The 17,887-nt window shown below is 35.3% G+C and overlaps 1 protein-coding gene across 2 annotated transcripts in view; it reads right to left on the bottom strand.

Moving 5' to 3' along the window:
• CDH9 (cadherin 9) overlaps nt 1-17,887 on the bottom strand; it is a 165,200-nt gene that overhangs the window by 38,030 nt on the left and 109,283 nt on the right. For both annotated transcript variants that reach the window (XM_087961178.1, XM_026675384.2), the window contains exons 4-6: nt 16,918-17,037; nt 15,289-15,456; nt 6,103-6,290 (exon numbers count right to left, since the gene is read on the bottom strand). In XM_087961178.1, the coding sequence (XP_087817304.1) occupies nt 6,103-6,290; nt 15,289-15,456; nt 16,918-17,037 (476 nt within the window). The remainder of the gene's footprint in view (nt 1-6,102; nt 6,291-15,288; nt 15,457-16,917; nt 17,038-17,887) is intronic.

Raw genomic sequence — 17,887 nt, forward strand, 5'->3', positions numbered from 1 at the left:
TATTAATCTCGACTCAGCAGTTTCTCTAAGGATATACTGAAATATAAGTAACATACTTTTTTTTACAACCTTAAATTTAAAAATCAAATCACTAGATGCTGAAGAGTATGTGCTAGTAGATAGGTGAAATATGGGCAACTGAATATTGACTGTCATGGTTAACTATCATAGCTCATACTGAATAAGATAAACATCTTGTAGCGGATTGTAGGATGTATAAATTAAATGCATGCATGCATGCTTGGGGTAAATCTGGATTTTGTTACAATAAGTCATACTGGCTACAATGGACTGAGATTTGAAAGTATTACCCTTCAGTTAGCAGGAAATATGCCATATAATACATGTGTAACTAAGGGTGATACTTGGAAAAAGTTTTATATGAAAGTTTTGATTGATCAAAGTCATGGTGGGCAACATAAGTCAATATCCACAGGCCATTTAGGAATGGCCATATCATATGGAAGATTATGACTTGGAATATAAAGGGAATAAATGATAAATAGTATGAACTGATGGATGCACTAAAAGAAAGATAATAGAAAAGTTTTATGACACTGAAATCAAGAGAAAATGGAAACATAAAACACACTGGTGTTGAGGTGGTTGAATTTTCTGGAATGGAACTAACAAATCATAGCATGGAAATGAAGATATAAATTAAATTTAGAAGAAATAATCCAGGAAGTAAGAACTGTTGCTGAACATTGTTGTGTATGTATGAGAAAAATAGGAAACCATAGGTTAATGATACTTATATATTAGATTACAGAGAATTGTAATATTGTAAGAAGCAGTGATGACTTGGGGGAAGATAAATTGTACAACATTTTAAATTAATGCAGAACAGAATGAAAATATTCTGTTAGGTGGCAAAAAGCTAGCTAAGGATGAGACAAGACAATGAAGAAAAAATGAATGGGCCATTTGAAGAACCAACAATGCATTGGGATACTGACTTCTTGGTGATTAACTGCTTCGAAAATGGTTCACTTGTTTTAAATAGATGGTTTAAGTGCAAGTCTTTTCATATGCTGACATGGTAAAGGAATGGATGCAAATTAAAAACATGACTGGTTGGTTTATAAGAAAGACTGAGAGAATTATTGAAGGTTACCAGAATGATGAGATATATTGAATATAAGGCAGATCATTGTTCGGTAGGGCCAAAAATGGATCCTGAGGAGAAGAATGGCAATGGAAACAATGAAGTGAACTGGAGTGACAATGAGACTTGGGTACCTAAGAAATATGTGTAGTGAAACAAGAAGACTAATCAAGAATGACTGGGCACTGTATGAATGTGGTGCTGCACACAAAATGGACTGATATTCATTGGGATTATTTGGTCATGTTGAGAAAAGGAATGAGGTTGGAAGTTCAAAACAAATTTATGGAGAAAGAGTTAATGGATTAAGTTCAATGTAAACCATGTTGCAGGGTTTTTTGAATTAACTACACTTTAATAACAAATAGTCAATCTAATTCTTTGCAGATATTTTGGACATTAACTTCCATCAGTCTGCTGATTATTACTAATAGCAATTAACTACGAGAGACCAAAATATCAGGAAGACAGATTTCCTACCTCTGGTTTAAATTATCTTGAAGCTTACCTTAGGTAAAATGACAAATTGTAGGGAATTAAAAATGGAAAAGGCTCCACCAAAATAAATTTGCCCCTGTACAAAAGACCTGATGAAGATAAAAAAGATATTTTTTTCTACTAAAATTATCTATTCAGGCTTTTTCTTGAGGGACATAATTCATATGAAAGACATGATTGAAACTAAAATAAGAATGCTCTCATTCCATTCTCATGCTGTTATAACGCTATCCTGATTTGTTATAGTGCAATATTGTCCTCGTTAATAATATGAAAGAGATGGGAAAAGATATGTCAACCAAAAAAATGTCAATAAACTATTTCATAGTTCTTATTTCTGTCATAGCCTAGAAGTAATATTAATCTTGATCCGAACTGCTACTGAAGCTGTTCCTGAACTATACTAGTTTTACAGAAGAAAGCATCCGAAGTTTATAATATCTATGTAATTTTATGTACAAACACACATACAGTATATACACCATTCCAAACGCAGATTGTGCCTAACCTTTGACACTCGGGATAACTACAGCATATATTTGCAGATCAGCATACAAACGAATCTTCTCTCTTTTTAAATATGATTTCTGGATACTGGATACATCTGCTACTGGTGGATGGGCCATCAAGAGATATGTGAAGCAGATGTCTAGAGCCAGCAATTCCTTATTGGAACTCTAATTTATCCAATAAATTTCTTGGCCTGTAGCTGATTTCCCCATTTACTTAAACAGAGCTGACATAATGTATGGCAGACACCATAAAAAGACATCTCAAAAACTCATAAGTTTTCAAGTGGAAACTTCAAAAACTTCAGAAAATTTGGTTTCAGGAAAAAACTATCATGTAATCTGCAACTCTTACACTGCAAAAACATATGGACTACACAATTCAATCAGGGCAAAACAATAGACGCAATCTACATAGACTTCTGTAAAGCCTTTGATTCAGTGGTACACAACAAACTATTCCTAAAACTGAAATCTTATGGTGTCTCTGGTCAACTGCATAACTGGATAGAAGCATTCCTGTCAAACAGACAACAAATGGTCAAAATTGGGAGTGTCCTATCAAATTCTGTACCTGTCAATAGTGGTGTCCCCAAAGGCAGTGTTCTAGGACCAACTCTCTTCATACTCTACATAAATGACCTCTGTGATCACATTAAGAGCAAATGTGTTCTCTTTGCTGATGATGTAAAGCTGTTCAATACCACAGACAATACTGCTACCCTTCAAAAAGATCTTGACTATGTATCAGAATGGTCAAACAAATGGCAACTTCAAATCTCAACAAATAAATGCTCTATCTTACATATTGGCAAAAAAATTCAGAATATAAAATACAAGCTGAATAGTCAAGACCTTGTTGATGATCCAAACTCTGTCAAGGATCTTGGAGTACTCATCTCTAATGATCTAAGTGCTAGAGCCCACTGTAACTACATAGCCAAAAAGGCATTAAGAGTTTGTTAACCTAATCTTACGTAGCTTTTTCTCTGGTAATATTACACTAATAACTAGAGCATACAAAACATTTGCAAGACCAATACTTGAATACAGCTCATCAGTTTGGAACCAACTTTACGTATCTGATATTAACACAATTGAGAAAGTCCAGAAATATTTCCCAAGAAGAGTTCTCCACACCTCTACTCGTTGCAGAATACCTTATGCCACCAGACTTGAAATTCTAGACCTAGAAAACCTTGAACTACGCCGCCTTCGGTCCGATCAAGTACAGTATATAAAATCATACATTGCAATGTCCTACCTGTCAATGAATACTTCAGCTTCAATCATAACAACACAAGAGAAAACAATAGATAGAACCTCAAGGTTAATCGCACCAAACTTGATTGCAGGTAATACGACTTCAGCAACAGAGTGGTCAATGTCTGGAATACTCTACCTGACTCTGTGGTTTCTTCCCCAAACCCCCAAAACTTTAACCTTAGACTGTCTACTATTGACCTCACCCTTTTGTAAGATGTCTGTAGGGGGCATGCATGGGCATGCATAAGGGCATGCATAAGCCCTGTCCTATTGTTTCTTTTATTTTTTATTTTTCTTATATGTATCCATGTATTCATAACTATGTTTTTACTTATACCTATTATCTTGTAAGATTATCTTTACAGAACTCAATGAAATAAGTGCTATGGGTGGGGAGGCAAACACATCATTAGAAACTGGACTTCCTTTGCATCTATTTTCAGGATACTACATAAACATTTGGCTATTTCCAGCCTTTGGTAGTATACCAAATAGTAGACTTCAGCTAGTCAGCCAGCTTGGAAAGTGCAATGGATCAATTCACTACAGCCAACTCACTATAGCCAACTTGCCATGATCAACTCATCAGAGTCACCTTGCCATGGGACAACTCGCCTCAGGACAATTTAAACAACTCAATTTAATTATTTAAAAAAAAATATTTTAATTTTTGTTATTTACAGGTGAAACTCGAAAAATTAGAATATTGTGCAAAAGTTCATTTATTTCAGAAATGCAACTTAAAAGATGAAACTAATATATGAGATAGACTCATTACATGCAAAGCAAGATAATTCAAGCTGTGATTTGTCATAATTGAGATGATTATGGTTTACAGCTCATGAAAACCCCAAATCCACAATCTCAGAAGATTAGACTATTACATGCAATCAATAAAACAAGGATTGTACATAGAACAATATCGGACCTCTGAAAAGTATAAGCATGCATATATACTCAGTACTTGGTTTGGGCCCCTTTTGCAGCAATTACTGCCTCAATGCGGCGTGGCATGGAAGCTATCAGCCTGTGGCACTGCTGAGGTGTTATGGAAGACCAGGATGCTTCAATAGCAGCCTTCAGCTCTTCTGCATTGTTCGGTCTCATGTCTCCCATCTTTCTTTTGGCAATGCCCCATAGATTGTCTATGGGGTTCAGGTCAGGTGAGTTTGCTGGCCAATCAAGCACAGTAATCCCATGGTCATTGAACCAGGTTTTGGTGCTTTTGGCAGTGTGGGCAGCTGGAAAATGAAGTCAGCATCCCCATAAATCTCGTCTGTGGAAGGAAGCATGAAATGCTCCAAAATCTCTTGGTAGATGGCTGCATTGACCCTGGACTTAATGAAGCACAGTGGACCAACACCAGCAGATGACATGGCTCCCCAAATCAACACAGACTGTGGAAACTTCACACTGGACTTCAAGCATCTTGCAGTGTGTGCCTCTCCATTCTTCCTCCAGACACTGGGTCCTTGGTTTCCAAATGAGATGCAAAAGTTGCTCTCATCAGAAAAGAGGACTTTGAACCACTGAGCAACAGAACAGGTCTGTTTTTCTTTAGCCCAGGTAAGACGCTTCTGACATTTTTTGTTGTTCAGGAGCAGCTTGACAAGAGGAATACGACATTTGAAGCCCATGTCCAGGATCCATCTCTGTGTGGTGGCTCTTGATGCACTGATTCCAGCCTCAGTCCACTCCTTGTGAAAGCCCCCAACACTTTTGAATAGCCTTTTCCTGACAATCCTCTCCAGGCTGCGGTCATCCCTGCTGCTTGTGCACCTTTTTCTTCCACACTTTTCCTTTCCACATAACTTTCTATTAATGTGCTTTGATACAACACTTTGGGAACATCCAACTTTGTTTGCAATCACCTTTTGAAGCTTTCCCTCCTTATGGAGGGTGTCAATGATGGTTTTCTGTACAACTGTCAGGTCAGCAGTCTTTCCCATGATTGTGATTCCTACTGAACCAGACTGAGAGACCATTTAAAGGCTCAGGAACCCTTTGCAGGTGTTATGGCTTAATTAGCTGAATAGAGTGGGACACTTTGAGCCTAGAATATTGAACCTTTTCACAATATTCTAATTTTCTGAGATTGTGGATTTGGGGTTTTCATGAGCTGTAAGCCACAATCATCACAATTATGACAAATCACAGCTTGCACTATCTTGCTTTTCATGTAATGAGTCTGTCTCATATATTAGGTTCACCTTCTAAGTTGCATTACTGAAATAAATGAACTTTTGCACGATATTCTAATTTTTCGAGTTTCACCTGTACATTTCATTCTCTCCCTCCTTCTGCATCCTTTCTTGAATTATTCTATTTCATTATTTCTTTGATATTAGTGTAATTCTTGTCCCACAGTAAGTTGTCCCATGGTCAGTTGGCTGTGGTGAGTTGGCTACAGAAAATTGTCATATACTCCTTGCAAAATTACCTTAACCTCTTTTACACGTTCAATAGAAATTTCATATTAATACTTCTAAAGTTACATGTCCACAAATTTCAATGCATCTGACAAGTGAGAACAGATTAAAGGAAGGAAGGAGGGAGGGAGGGAAGGAAGGAAGGAAAGAAGGAATGAGGAAGTTTTGAAGCTAACACCTGCTAGTTTCTCTGCAGTTGACCTTTCATAAAAACTGATCCATCCTCTAGCTGGAAAAGGAAATCTAAAACCTGAAGTGCTAAGTCCAATAAAAGACAGAGAGGAAAATAAACCTTTTTGACTGTTAAAATCCCTTCTTGTGTGTCCTTGTCAGTGATGATATCAAACATGTCAGATCCATCGCCGGCAGCAATGCTGTACTCAATTGCAGCATTTTCACCCACATCGGGGTCATTGGCTTTTATTCTGCCAAGTGAAGTCCCAAGTGGTGCAGACTCTAGAGAGATGAACTGATATGTGCCTGGAAAAAAAAGAAGTGTAAGTGTGTATGTGTGTGTATATACATGTGCACCTAGGTATTCAACTATATAAATAATTTTAAAAATTCAACAGAAACAAGTTCCTCAGCTTCTGGTTGAATACAAGGAAAAAAAAACCAGCAGATTTGAACACAGAGATAATACTTGTGAAATAAAAGTTATAAAAGAAAATACAATTGTGATGGAGTACAGTCTTTTTTGATCTGTTACCTATAAATTTTAGATTATAGGTGTAAACAGTAGATACTTGGTAGCACTAATGGCCCAATTCAGTGTCCATATTCTTACCCTGGAAAGTATACAGGTGTATCTACTGAAATATAATTTCTAAAATCAATGTGTATTAATTTTTTTTTAGTTTATAACAGATTGCAAAGTAGTCAATCTTGGGATAATAATGTCACCAAAATTTGCCTGAAGCTAAAATTGAAATGACTCCAGAGGGTTGTTGCGGAACAACATCTGTTATAATTTTCAGAGCAAGTTTCAAAGAATTTTAATAAGACTGTCAAATTTGGAGGGAGGACATTTTGAGGGTAAAAGTAATATTGAACTCTATCGTATGCCGGACCCTGCCAGTCCACAACCACTTGTTATCGCAATTAAATAATAAACAAATAAACAAGCAAATGATTCTATTGTAGACATTTAACATTTAAAAAGCAAGCTGGACTGTCACGCTGAACATCTGAAAGAAATGTTGGTGGCATCTAGGTGAACTGGAGGTTCTTGAAAAACCAAGTGGGATAAAATCTGGCTATTGCTTTGATGAAATACCATCAAGATATACTAGGACAGTAGCAAGACAAGGGGGCTAAAAATATGGAAGAAGGTAGCAATGGTAAACCACTTTTTATAGTATGCACTAGTATGGATTAACCATGAAAAGACTCAAGGTCCAAGCCCTCCCAAATTAATTATCTTTCTGTGAAACTCTAGAGTAGAGTAACTCCCTCCTCTTGTTTTAGGAAGCCTTTTTTTTGGTGGTGGTAGGGAATAATTATATTTCTTAATTCAGTTAAAAGATTGGCTTACTTGCTGATATTGGCTATTGGGAGCTTTTGTTTATTTTCAATAGATAATATTAAGTAAACACAAGAATGGAATAATTTTAACTGCACATTTTAACTTGATAGTTAATTACTGTGTACTGTAATATAGCATAATAGTATAATAAGGAAAGTATCTTGAGGATACTTCTGGGTTGAAAGGTGATGTTAAAAAAAATTAAGAGACTAACAAAAGCTATTTATAAATAAAGTTATTTATTTTAGTGTGTTGCACAGATTTATGGGGATGCTTTGCCAAATGTAACCACAGAAAGGGCAGTGAATAGATAATAGCTACTTCTTAAATGAATAGGCTCATTTGAAGGAAGATTTTCAAGATCCCAACATAGAATCTGGACTCTTTTAGAAACTGATTACTTGCTTGCAATGTTGGAATAAAGGACTCTAGTTCTTGCATGGAAATTCATTACAGTCCTTCATTTATGACTGGTTACTTAACAAATGTTTGAAATTATAACAGAGTTAAGACAAAGTTACTTACAACCCATCCTCAAATTATGACTGCTGTACCACCCACAAGCTTATATGATCACATTTTGGGTGCTTGGTCACCAGCTCATATTTACAACTGGTTTCAGCATCCCATGGTCATGTGATTGTATTATCCACCAAAAAACACCCATTGGATAAGCTGGATTTAGATTTATGACCACATGATTCATTTTACATTCACATGCTTTGCTTAACAACAGCAGTGACTTATTTAATGACCACTGTAAAAATAGCTGTAAAATTGAATCCGGTCACATGTGACTCAATTTTCAATCACAACTTACTATCACAATTCTAGGCTGAATTGTGGTTGTAAGTCAAGGACTACCTGTATCAGTGTCTCTCCTTGGTCTTTTTTATGAGCAACCTGGAGACTTTGATCCACAATACAAATCGTAAACTATGCATTTGTTGTCACAGAAGAAAAATAATTCTGTTTTTTATTATATAACTCAATGATAAAGGATTCTGTTGTATCCAACATGGCTCATATTGAATCTTCTGGCATTTCTAAGCAGGATTTTGGAAGATTCTCTCTAAAACCTTTGAGAATTACTGTAAACCATTCTCAGGTCATTGGATCAAAGGTCTGACTTTCTGTATCTTGATTATTTTATCCTTTTCATTTAAGAAATTTTGTTAGAGAGACACTGAGGCTCCTTCTAAAGCTTCAGAAAAAAAAAAGTATGTATTGTTTGGACATAAGACCACAAGAGGCAATAAAGCTTGTTTTACACCACCATTGACTATGGTAGCTGATGGAAGTTTAAATTCTTGGATGGTAGCAGCTTGCCTATTTCTGTTTTCGACAATTTCAGATATTGTGTTCAAAGTAAATCGCTGTGTCCTTTTCTGATTAAGAAGCTGTTGAAATGCCATAAAGGGCAGATCCATGAGGAATTTATTGCACAAGTACTTGAGATTTAAAGTTGTCTTTGGTGTTTGTCTTTAAAACATAGGAAAGACATTTAAATGTCACCAAAGACTCTCCATTCTTTTATGGAACAATTTACACTGTTGCAATGTCAGGGACTCATTCTACGCATTAAAAAATTAAAAACTTAAAAAATTAGAGACTTTGCAGACTTTAATTACATTACAGATTATTACTATTACTATTATTATTATTATTATTATTATTATTATTATTATTATTATTATTATTATTATTATTATTATTCCATTATTTTAAATCTTTCCTCCCACACAATCTATAGAAACACTAAGACATATTTTCTTCCATATCCTAAAGTCTAACAGATGGTGTATAGGCTTGACCAATTAATTTTGTAATGACATTCCAAGTTGTAAATGAATGTTCATTTGTACATTGAAATTGTTTTCTTAAAATAAGATTCCCATCACCCACATGCAGCCAAAACTGCAGTAAGTTTGAATTCTATCATTTTAGTTTGCCCCACATTCTGTCTAACCTAGAAATAAGTCATACTGAGTGTAAGCTGTCCTGAATTACTGAATTACTGCCAGATATCTGATCAGGTACAGCAGAATAATTTAATGAATGCTAAAACATAAATAGGAATCCTCAATCTGTATTTTTCTACATATATTTACATCACAAATTTAATTCAACTTGTGCTTGCATAGTGAATGAATGACAGTTTAAACTATTGTAATCACCATCAGGTTTTTGAGTTTGAATTTCAGTGGGCAAGAGATAAAACTTAAACAGCCTTCAATCAATGTTGACAAATGCATGTGCTGTCTTAAAGAAAATATGATGAAATGTTGATACACCAAAGGATTTTTTTTCTTTTTTAAAAAAGAAAAGTGACTCTCTTTTTCCCCTCTCCCCAAAATAAAATGAACAATTTATTCTAAATATCATGCATATTGTATAACAGCTTTGAACAAGATAGTATGCATTTATTTAATAAATAAATTTGTATACCACTCATTTCACTGTTTTGGGTGACTTTAGATAGATTATAATATAATAAAAATAGAGATATAAAGTATATTATGTATGGGAAAAGAACTCTTTAGGGCAGTATTTCTCAACCTTGGCAAATTTAAGATGTTGGCATGCTGGCTGAGGAATTCTGGGAACTGAAGTCTAGACATTAAAGTTGACATGGTTGAGAAATACTGCTTTTGGAGGAGATTAAATTAGCATACAAGATACCAATTACCTGTTTTCAGTATATCAGAAATGCACTAGGAAACAAAGTCTGTTGTCAGCATTTTTCTGTTACAGAAGCAAATAGCCATTTTCCAAATAACCACATATATACATTGCCTCTGTTGTTTACTACAATTTTGCCAATTTCCATTCACTTTTTTGCAGCTGGTAGATGCCAAAGGTATTTGCATGAAGAAATTTACCAGCCAGTTACTTCATAGGGGAATTGGAGGGGGTACTATTATATCTGTAACTATGTCACTTCACTAAAGATTGCAAATTCAGATCATTTGTACCATGGCATCATGTCACATCTACCAGAATATCAAAATGAAAGCCCATTTAGTTTCTATCCTGACCAAGGTAATTGGTTTGGCTTAGTATTTTGGATAGAGCTAGACATTGTGGTTTCTATATTGTGGTTTATGATTTAGCATGTGGTGCAATTCCATCCAATTAACTTTATTCAATAAATCATCATTAAGTATACTGTGATAGTATTGTTGGGTAATCCCAGCCATTTTCTGTTACTTACACATTCATATAAGCTGTCATAATACAATAAACAAGAAATCATGGTCTTTAAGCTCTGGGTGATTTGATTTAATTTAGCAACTACTGTAGTTTTCTAACTATAATTTAGCATGTTTATTCTATTTGGGTGTTTGTTCCCTGGGACAGACTGAACAAAAATGTTTTAAGAGAAAAAGGTAAGGAGATATTCATATTGTTGAACTGAACTTTTTTGCGGATTCCCTTTTATATCTATTTTATTTTAAGTTAAACTTGTTGAGTAATACTGAAACTAACTAGCAAAAGAGTATATGGGAAGAGTCTGGATATATTGTATATACCAGGAACTGTATGATAATCCTCTCCAGATAACATATTTTCCCATTGTGTGGAAAATAAATTCTATAATTGCTGTCCATCTGTTGTCTGTCACTAATATTCTGACTGTTATATCAAGGTCAGCAACTCCGAAGTGATTCCAAACCAATGTCTAAAATCTAAAATAATCACTGGCCATGTCTCTGTTGGTGGAAAATTTAGTTTTGGGAGAAGTATGTGTATCTATCCAATTTTGAAATGTCACACCTGTACAAATAGAATTAATAGAAGCATTTTCAGAATGGCTCCAATCCAAACTGAGGCAGGGAGCCCAGACAATCCAGGATCATAACTAGGCAGGTAAGATGTGAAAAAAGAGAGAAAAAGACTTGCCAAATCAGGATGCATTTATTAATTGTGTTCCCACATTGCTTAGACAGTCACAGGTATATTGATACAGTAATCATTTAATAAGCAAGGATATATTTTAAGTGGCAAGGACAACACTTTAATTATTGGATCAAAATGCAAAACCACATTATGTTGTTTTTGCATAAACAGAAAAATTTGGAATGTAACTAACTTTGGCAACCTGAGAGTCACAGTTAATGTGAAATGACATAATATGCTTTCAGGAATTTTTACCCCCACCTAGGTGGAATATATAAAAAGAATGATGACAAACCATTTTTTCTGCTCTATTTGATTCAGAATTTTTGATTCAGAAAATTGGTATATTTTTGATCATATGCATATACACATTAGAGACAGGGGGAAAGGGAGATGGAGATGGAGAGGGATGGGAGAGAGATAAAGAGAGATTATTGAATCAAGATTGATTTGATGAATTGAATGAATCTGATTAATGATTCAAATATAGTTGTGGATGTTTTGTTCATGCTAATGTTTAATTCCTCACCCACCACTCTTTTTATCCTCCAACTTATTCTCTCACAACCCATTATTTTTCATCTAGGGCAGAGGTGATAATTGGGCATGGTATTGAAAAACAAGGAGTGAATTCAACTCCATTATAGTTATCTGACTCATGATTGTGTCAAATTAAGTTATGTTCTTCTTCAAAAAACAAAACTAAAAAACTCCCAAATATTGTTTCTATCTTTGAAAGTCCAAGAATTCTGTTTGATAGATTGATGTGATGTTGGATATGGAATCTTGAGAATTATTGGCTTTAGTTGTCTTCAGAAATACCTCATGCCATTTAATGCATGAAAATTTAGTTAAGGCAAGTTTATCTGGGCTGCAAAAGTCCAGATAGTCATAAAAAGACAGTAATGATTTTCTGTTCCTCTTTGCTCCAATCTAGTAGTTATCTTGACTATTTGCAGCCCAGATATGGTTGCCCTAAGTCACGGGATTCAATATTTCTTAATATTATGCTAATATTACAGTACAATTGTTTTTATTTATTTGTTGATGAACTGCAAATACATTAGAGCAGATGGTAATTAAAATATATCATTGTGAAGGTTTACTATATATCTTTGTCCACATACATTCTGTAGGAAATAATAAGAGCTGAAAAATCATTACCAAACACTTCCTCTTCCATTATGATGCTTTCATTCTCATTATGATATTGCCACCAAGTAGCATACATTTTACAGCATATCACCTTGCTCTGAGTTCCACAGCTTGCTTGCTTGATTACTCTGTCACATCCCTGCATCTTAAGTAGACCTCTTACCCAAATGATGAATGAAAATCAATACTCATATTACACAAGTGTTATAAAAAATGAACTCAGACTAGAATTAGTGGACAGAATGTTCTACGATATGTGGCATTTTGGAATCACATTGCTATGCAGCCTGACTCATAGCTCAACTGCAGTAATTTGACCTTGTTTATAGGAACCTTATACATGAAGCAATGTAACTTCTTATGCTTTGCAATGCTATGGTATCTTGGAACTAAAGAAGATGCATATTATTATTAAAACCATGATTGTAAAAAATAACTACAAAAAAGTATTTCCCAATAATATTTCCTATGGAAACCCTGTAAACATATAGAAAACCAACACTTAAATTGATTTTTTAAAGAGGAAAATTAGATGGAAAACAATAATGAATCAATATAGGAATTCATAGCACTTGATCAGTTATCTAGAAAAATAGATTACATTGGGTGGAGAAATACTGTGTCCCTTCACTGTTGAACACAGGTACAGGCAGTGGGGATGAGTCTATGTGGTCTGCATCTCAACTGAAGCACAAATGGTCCTGTATTCTGCATTTTTTTTTCTGGAAATCCATTCATATTCCTGCACCATTCAAAGGTTGTTCATCCCAAAGTTCATAGGTGAATGTCTATGGAGATTCTCAGTCATCTGGGTCATGGTTGTACCAAAACACAGATTTCCAGGAAAAAGTGCACACTACAGGACCATTTGCACTTCAGTTTGAGATGCAGACAACACAGACTCATCCCCACAGCCTTTGCGTGTGTTCAACAGTGAAGAAACATAGGGCAGAAACATCCTGCAGAAAGCACAAGTCCACAACATAGTCCTTTCAACAGTTCCAAGAAGGCTCCACACCCATTTGCACTACTCAGGTGACCCTGAGAACACAGATAAACCTCCAAGTGGCCTCAATAACTCTATAAAAGAATGCAAATGGCCAACTGTATGCAAGGAATATAAATCCTTCCATTCCCCACCATCCAGTCAGAGCTGAAGAATGGGAATTGAAATGTCTTCAAAGAAAAACAAATCCAGTTGCCTCTTTACAAAGTATCTTTCATTCAGATACCTTTATAATTTTCATCAAAATCATTGTAACTCTTATATTTCTGGATTGACTTTTTATTTTATTATTATTGGACACAGTTCCATCAAAATTAATTTAACTTTTCTGTTCAATTGTCCCAAACAGATTTTTCCTGTGGTGAGTCGGTTATAGTGAGTTGATCATGGTGAGTTATCCCATCCCAACTTCAGTCACCCCATTGGATTGACCCAGCTCTCATTTAATTCCAAGTTAGTGGTTTTATTCTCCAGCCGCATTGCAAATATAGTGAACCAATAAATGTTCTTCTAGCTCATCTTTCCTCAATTGATCATGGAACACCTGCTTCTTTTTCTGAAAGACAATCAGCCAATCTGCCATGTGACTGTCCTACACAAGTATTTCATGCTATCCTGGAATAGGCACCATTTTGGGGAGTGACCACAATTCTCAGATTGCGAGAACTGTGCCTGCTTCCAAAATCATGCCTGCTTCTGGGATGCTACCACATGACATCTGTAGAGGAAGGCTGAGCAGTGCATTGGTTGCTTCCCCTTTGGAAAGAGGATATTCAGTAAAGATCGATAGAGTGAGACGTGATGAGGGGAGAGGCCCAAGTGTATGGGATACAATGTGAAGGTATTTTAGGGGATGGGGAAGACTCTGTTAGCCATGGATGAGCTGGGGAAGTGCTGCAGAATGGGCCTGTGCCAGGGACTCCTGGGGCCTTCCCCTCCCTGTGACAACCTGCACCCCAAGTAATGACCTCAATGTGGAAATCTAAATGTAGGCACCTGACTTAACAACTGCCATGACTTAGAACCATAATTCTGGGTTCAATTTAGGTCATAAGTTGAGGGCTACCTGTAGTCTATGATTATTAAAACCTGTGGAATATCAGTAATAGGTTATATCATTCATAATTATTCCTACCAGTTAATTTGATGCACCAAACAGTAAAGGGCAACACACTATTTCCCCATTCATTCATTCATGACTGTACTGTTTTCTATATGAAAATATGATTTGTTGATTGCCTGCATTTAGTTTTGCTTATTTAGCACATGGATTTATATTCATTGAGTCTGTGATAAGTATGGATGATGAACTTGGAAAAAAAATGACAATTCTTGGCAAGGTTAGTTGTGTTGGTTGTTCCTTGACCATGCTGGATAAATTTTCTAGTTTTTATGAGTGGCAGTTTCAGATGCACTGTTACCCCTAACTCTTCTGGAAAATGGAGACAATTTTCTAACATCATCCCTTCTAACATCCATTCTGTCTGATTAATTCACAAGACATTTAAAACATCAAGCACAGTTGCACAAAAACTTTTTGATACCTACAAAAATAGGAACATTTCGCTTCCATTTCAGGTCAATTAATAGAAAAAACTCAAATCACACATAACCAAGTGTTTACAGCACTCATTACACTGACAAGTAGAACATGTTACAAGTAAAAAAAGATTATTGTGTTTTTAGCATTTCAAATTGTTCAGTCTCATATGATAAAATACCCCAATTTGAAAGCTTTAGTTTAAAGCAAGAATTTTTTTTTGACATACACAGATATTAATTCTGGTACAACTTTAAAAAGTTGCAGTATCAATTCACTTGCATTACTGTCACAGATGGTGAAAGAATATAGCGACTTTTTGAAGATAACAGAATTATTAAATATTTCATACTCTGAGGGAATCGAGGTGGATTGTCATTGACATCAGTCAGGGTGATATTCACTGTGGTGGTTCCTGATAATCCACCCATCTGGCCTCCCATATCCTTGGCTTGGATGACCACTTGATATTGTTCTCTATTTTCTCGGCTCATATCTGGCAAAGCAGTCTTGATTATACCTTGTGGGTAAAAATGGAGAACAGAAGCAAAAGGAAATATGAAAAAGAGTATTAAAGTGGATTTGTCCAGCTTAATGTTACAGTGAGGGGAAAAAAGGGAGGGTGGGGAGTTTCACATTATTTTTAGCCTGGCATTAAAATCAATGTAATTATCTTTCTAGCAAAGCTAAAATGGCTACGTATGTTAGAATAAAAGGTATGCTTGTGTGTGTGTGTGTGTGCACGTGCATGTGTGTGTGTGAGAGAGAGAGAGAAAGAGAGACAGACAGACAGACAGACAGACAGAGAGATTTAAAAGCAAATTTTAATATAGGCATTTACAATCTTCTCCAAAATCCCAGAGGAGTTAGATCTAGATATGTAGCAGATGTATCATTTCAATATATAAAAGCACTTTCTAAATCAATCCTGCATGTAAACGTTACACTATCACATGAGAAAAGAGAATTGTACTAATGTATTATAGAGGAGAGAAAATGTGGCAATAACCATAATGGCACAATCCAACTTATCAACTTATCAATGTAATGTTGTCCTTGTTGCATGTGAACAGTTCCTTTCTAGATCATTGTTAATACTCAGGGTGAAAATAAAACATGGGACTTGTGGCGACAAGGAAAGAGACAATATGCTTATCCACCTTCTCCATATTATCCTTTTCATTATCTTTATGCTGACTGAGCAATGCACAAATTCACCATGTAAAAGCCAATATTAACATGTTTGCTATTACTGAAACTTCTCTTACTTTGCCCCCCCCAACCCCCCCTCCCCCCACATCATTATATATAAAGCAGTTTTACATTTTTAAGTGAACTGGCTCAGAATTGGGTTATGTGCCAGCAACTGTAGCTTCACAATCACCATGCTCATGTAAACTATTTGCAAATTATGCCAGAGGACCAGGTTGATGAATCAGCTGCCCTCCTGCAGTTCATGGAAAGTTTTCAGTTTGGCTTATCTAAGAGATGGTTTCCACAGCCAGTTAAACAGACTGATAAGGCTGGCATTTGTTGAAGTCTCAAAGTTGACAAACTATTGTTCCAGAAAAAAAACACCAGGAATTTTTTTTTTCATTTTGCTTACCTCCATCTCCAAGCTAAGAAGAAACACTAACATTTTTGCCCAACAGTATTCCACCCCACATCTTGAAATTAACAGTGAACATTCCAGCTGAACAAGCATGGAGAATAGAATAGAATTATTGGCCAAGTGTGATTGGACACAAGGAATTTGTCTTGGTGCAAATGCTTTCAGTATACATAAAAGAAAAGATACATCTGTCAAGACTCAAGAATCATCAGGTACAACACTTAATGTACAACAGTATTTGAATAAATCATTCAAAACAAAAGGTGCAAACATTTGAAAAAGCTCCTTAAAACTGTCAGTTCTGGAACATCACTGGAACAATGCAAAACTCAGACAACCAGAACAAAGCAAGTCAACGGATATTCTAACCTGTGTCTGGATCCACAGAGAAATATGGCTGACCGTGGAGGATGCTATATACAATTTTGGCACTGTTGCCATAGTTAGAGTCATCAGCATCAGTTGCTGTTACTTGAATGACAGAAGTGCCTGAATAAAAATGAGAAGAAAACAATGAAATTAAAGGGAAAAAAGTTATGTTCATATAAAGTCACTGGAGGAATGACATTATTTATAATGTAATATAAATAAGTAAATGGATTGTCTGTCTGTCTGTCTATCTATCTATCTATCTATCTATCTATCTATCTATCTATCTATCTATCTATCATCTATCTATCTATCTGATAGATGATTTGATTCAGAGTGTGTTCAAGATCTCGCTGAGGGCCCAATAGCAATTATGGTATGTTGTAACACAAAAACATTTTTAATACATTTTATTGGGTTATAAAGTATTATAAAATACAAAATACAAAAGTAAATAAGAGGACAGGGAGAGGGAAAGGGCAAAGAAAGTAATGAAGGGTAGGGAAAGAAAAAGAAGAATTGACTTCTGACTCTATTTGTTACAGTAGAATAAGACATTAAAAACAAATCACAACTTTTTGTTTTACCATAATAGTATGAATCAGTCATTTCTACAAAAGTCTATCAGTATAATCTGTAAAACCCAGAATCAAAGTTTCATTCTTTTCCATATCAAACATGAAATTCAGTTTCCACGTGGAAATAAAAGTACTTATGTTGCTGTTTTTAAGCAGAGTAGTCAATTTTGCCATTTATGAGTAACACTGAAGCCACAAAAAACAATTTAGAAGGAATTGATACAGAGCTTCTGATGAATCAAGACCAAGTTCCTGTCTGAAGACTAAGTTCTAATTGCAGTTGTTTTCCTTTAATATTAAGTGACTGCTTTAAGAATCTGTTTTTAAGAAGTGTGGCTAAATAAAATACATAAATTATATGCCAATAGGTTGCAATATGTTTTCAAAAATCT

Source organism: Notechis scutatus, chromosome 3 (assembly GCF_049901735.1).
Source record: "Notechis scutatus isolate UNSWTSFEM ecotype Mainland chromosome 3, rNotScu1.2, whole genome shotgun sequence".
In the NCBI taxonomy this organism is placed as follows: Eukaryota; Metazoa; Chordata; class Lepidosauria; order Squamata; family Elapidae; genus Notechis; species Notechis scutatus.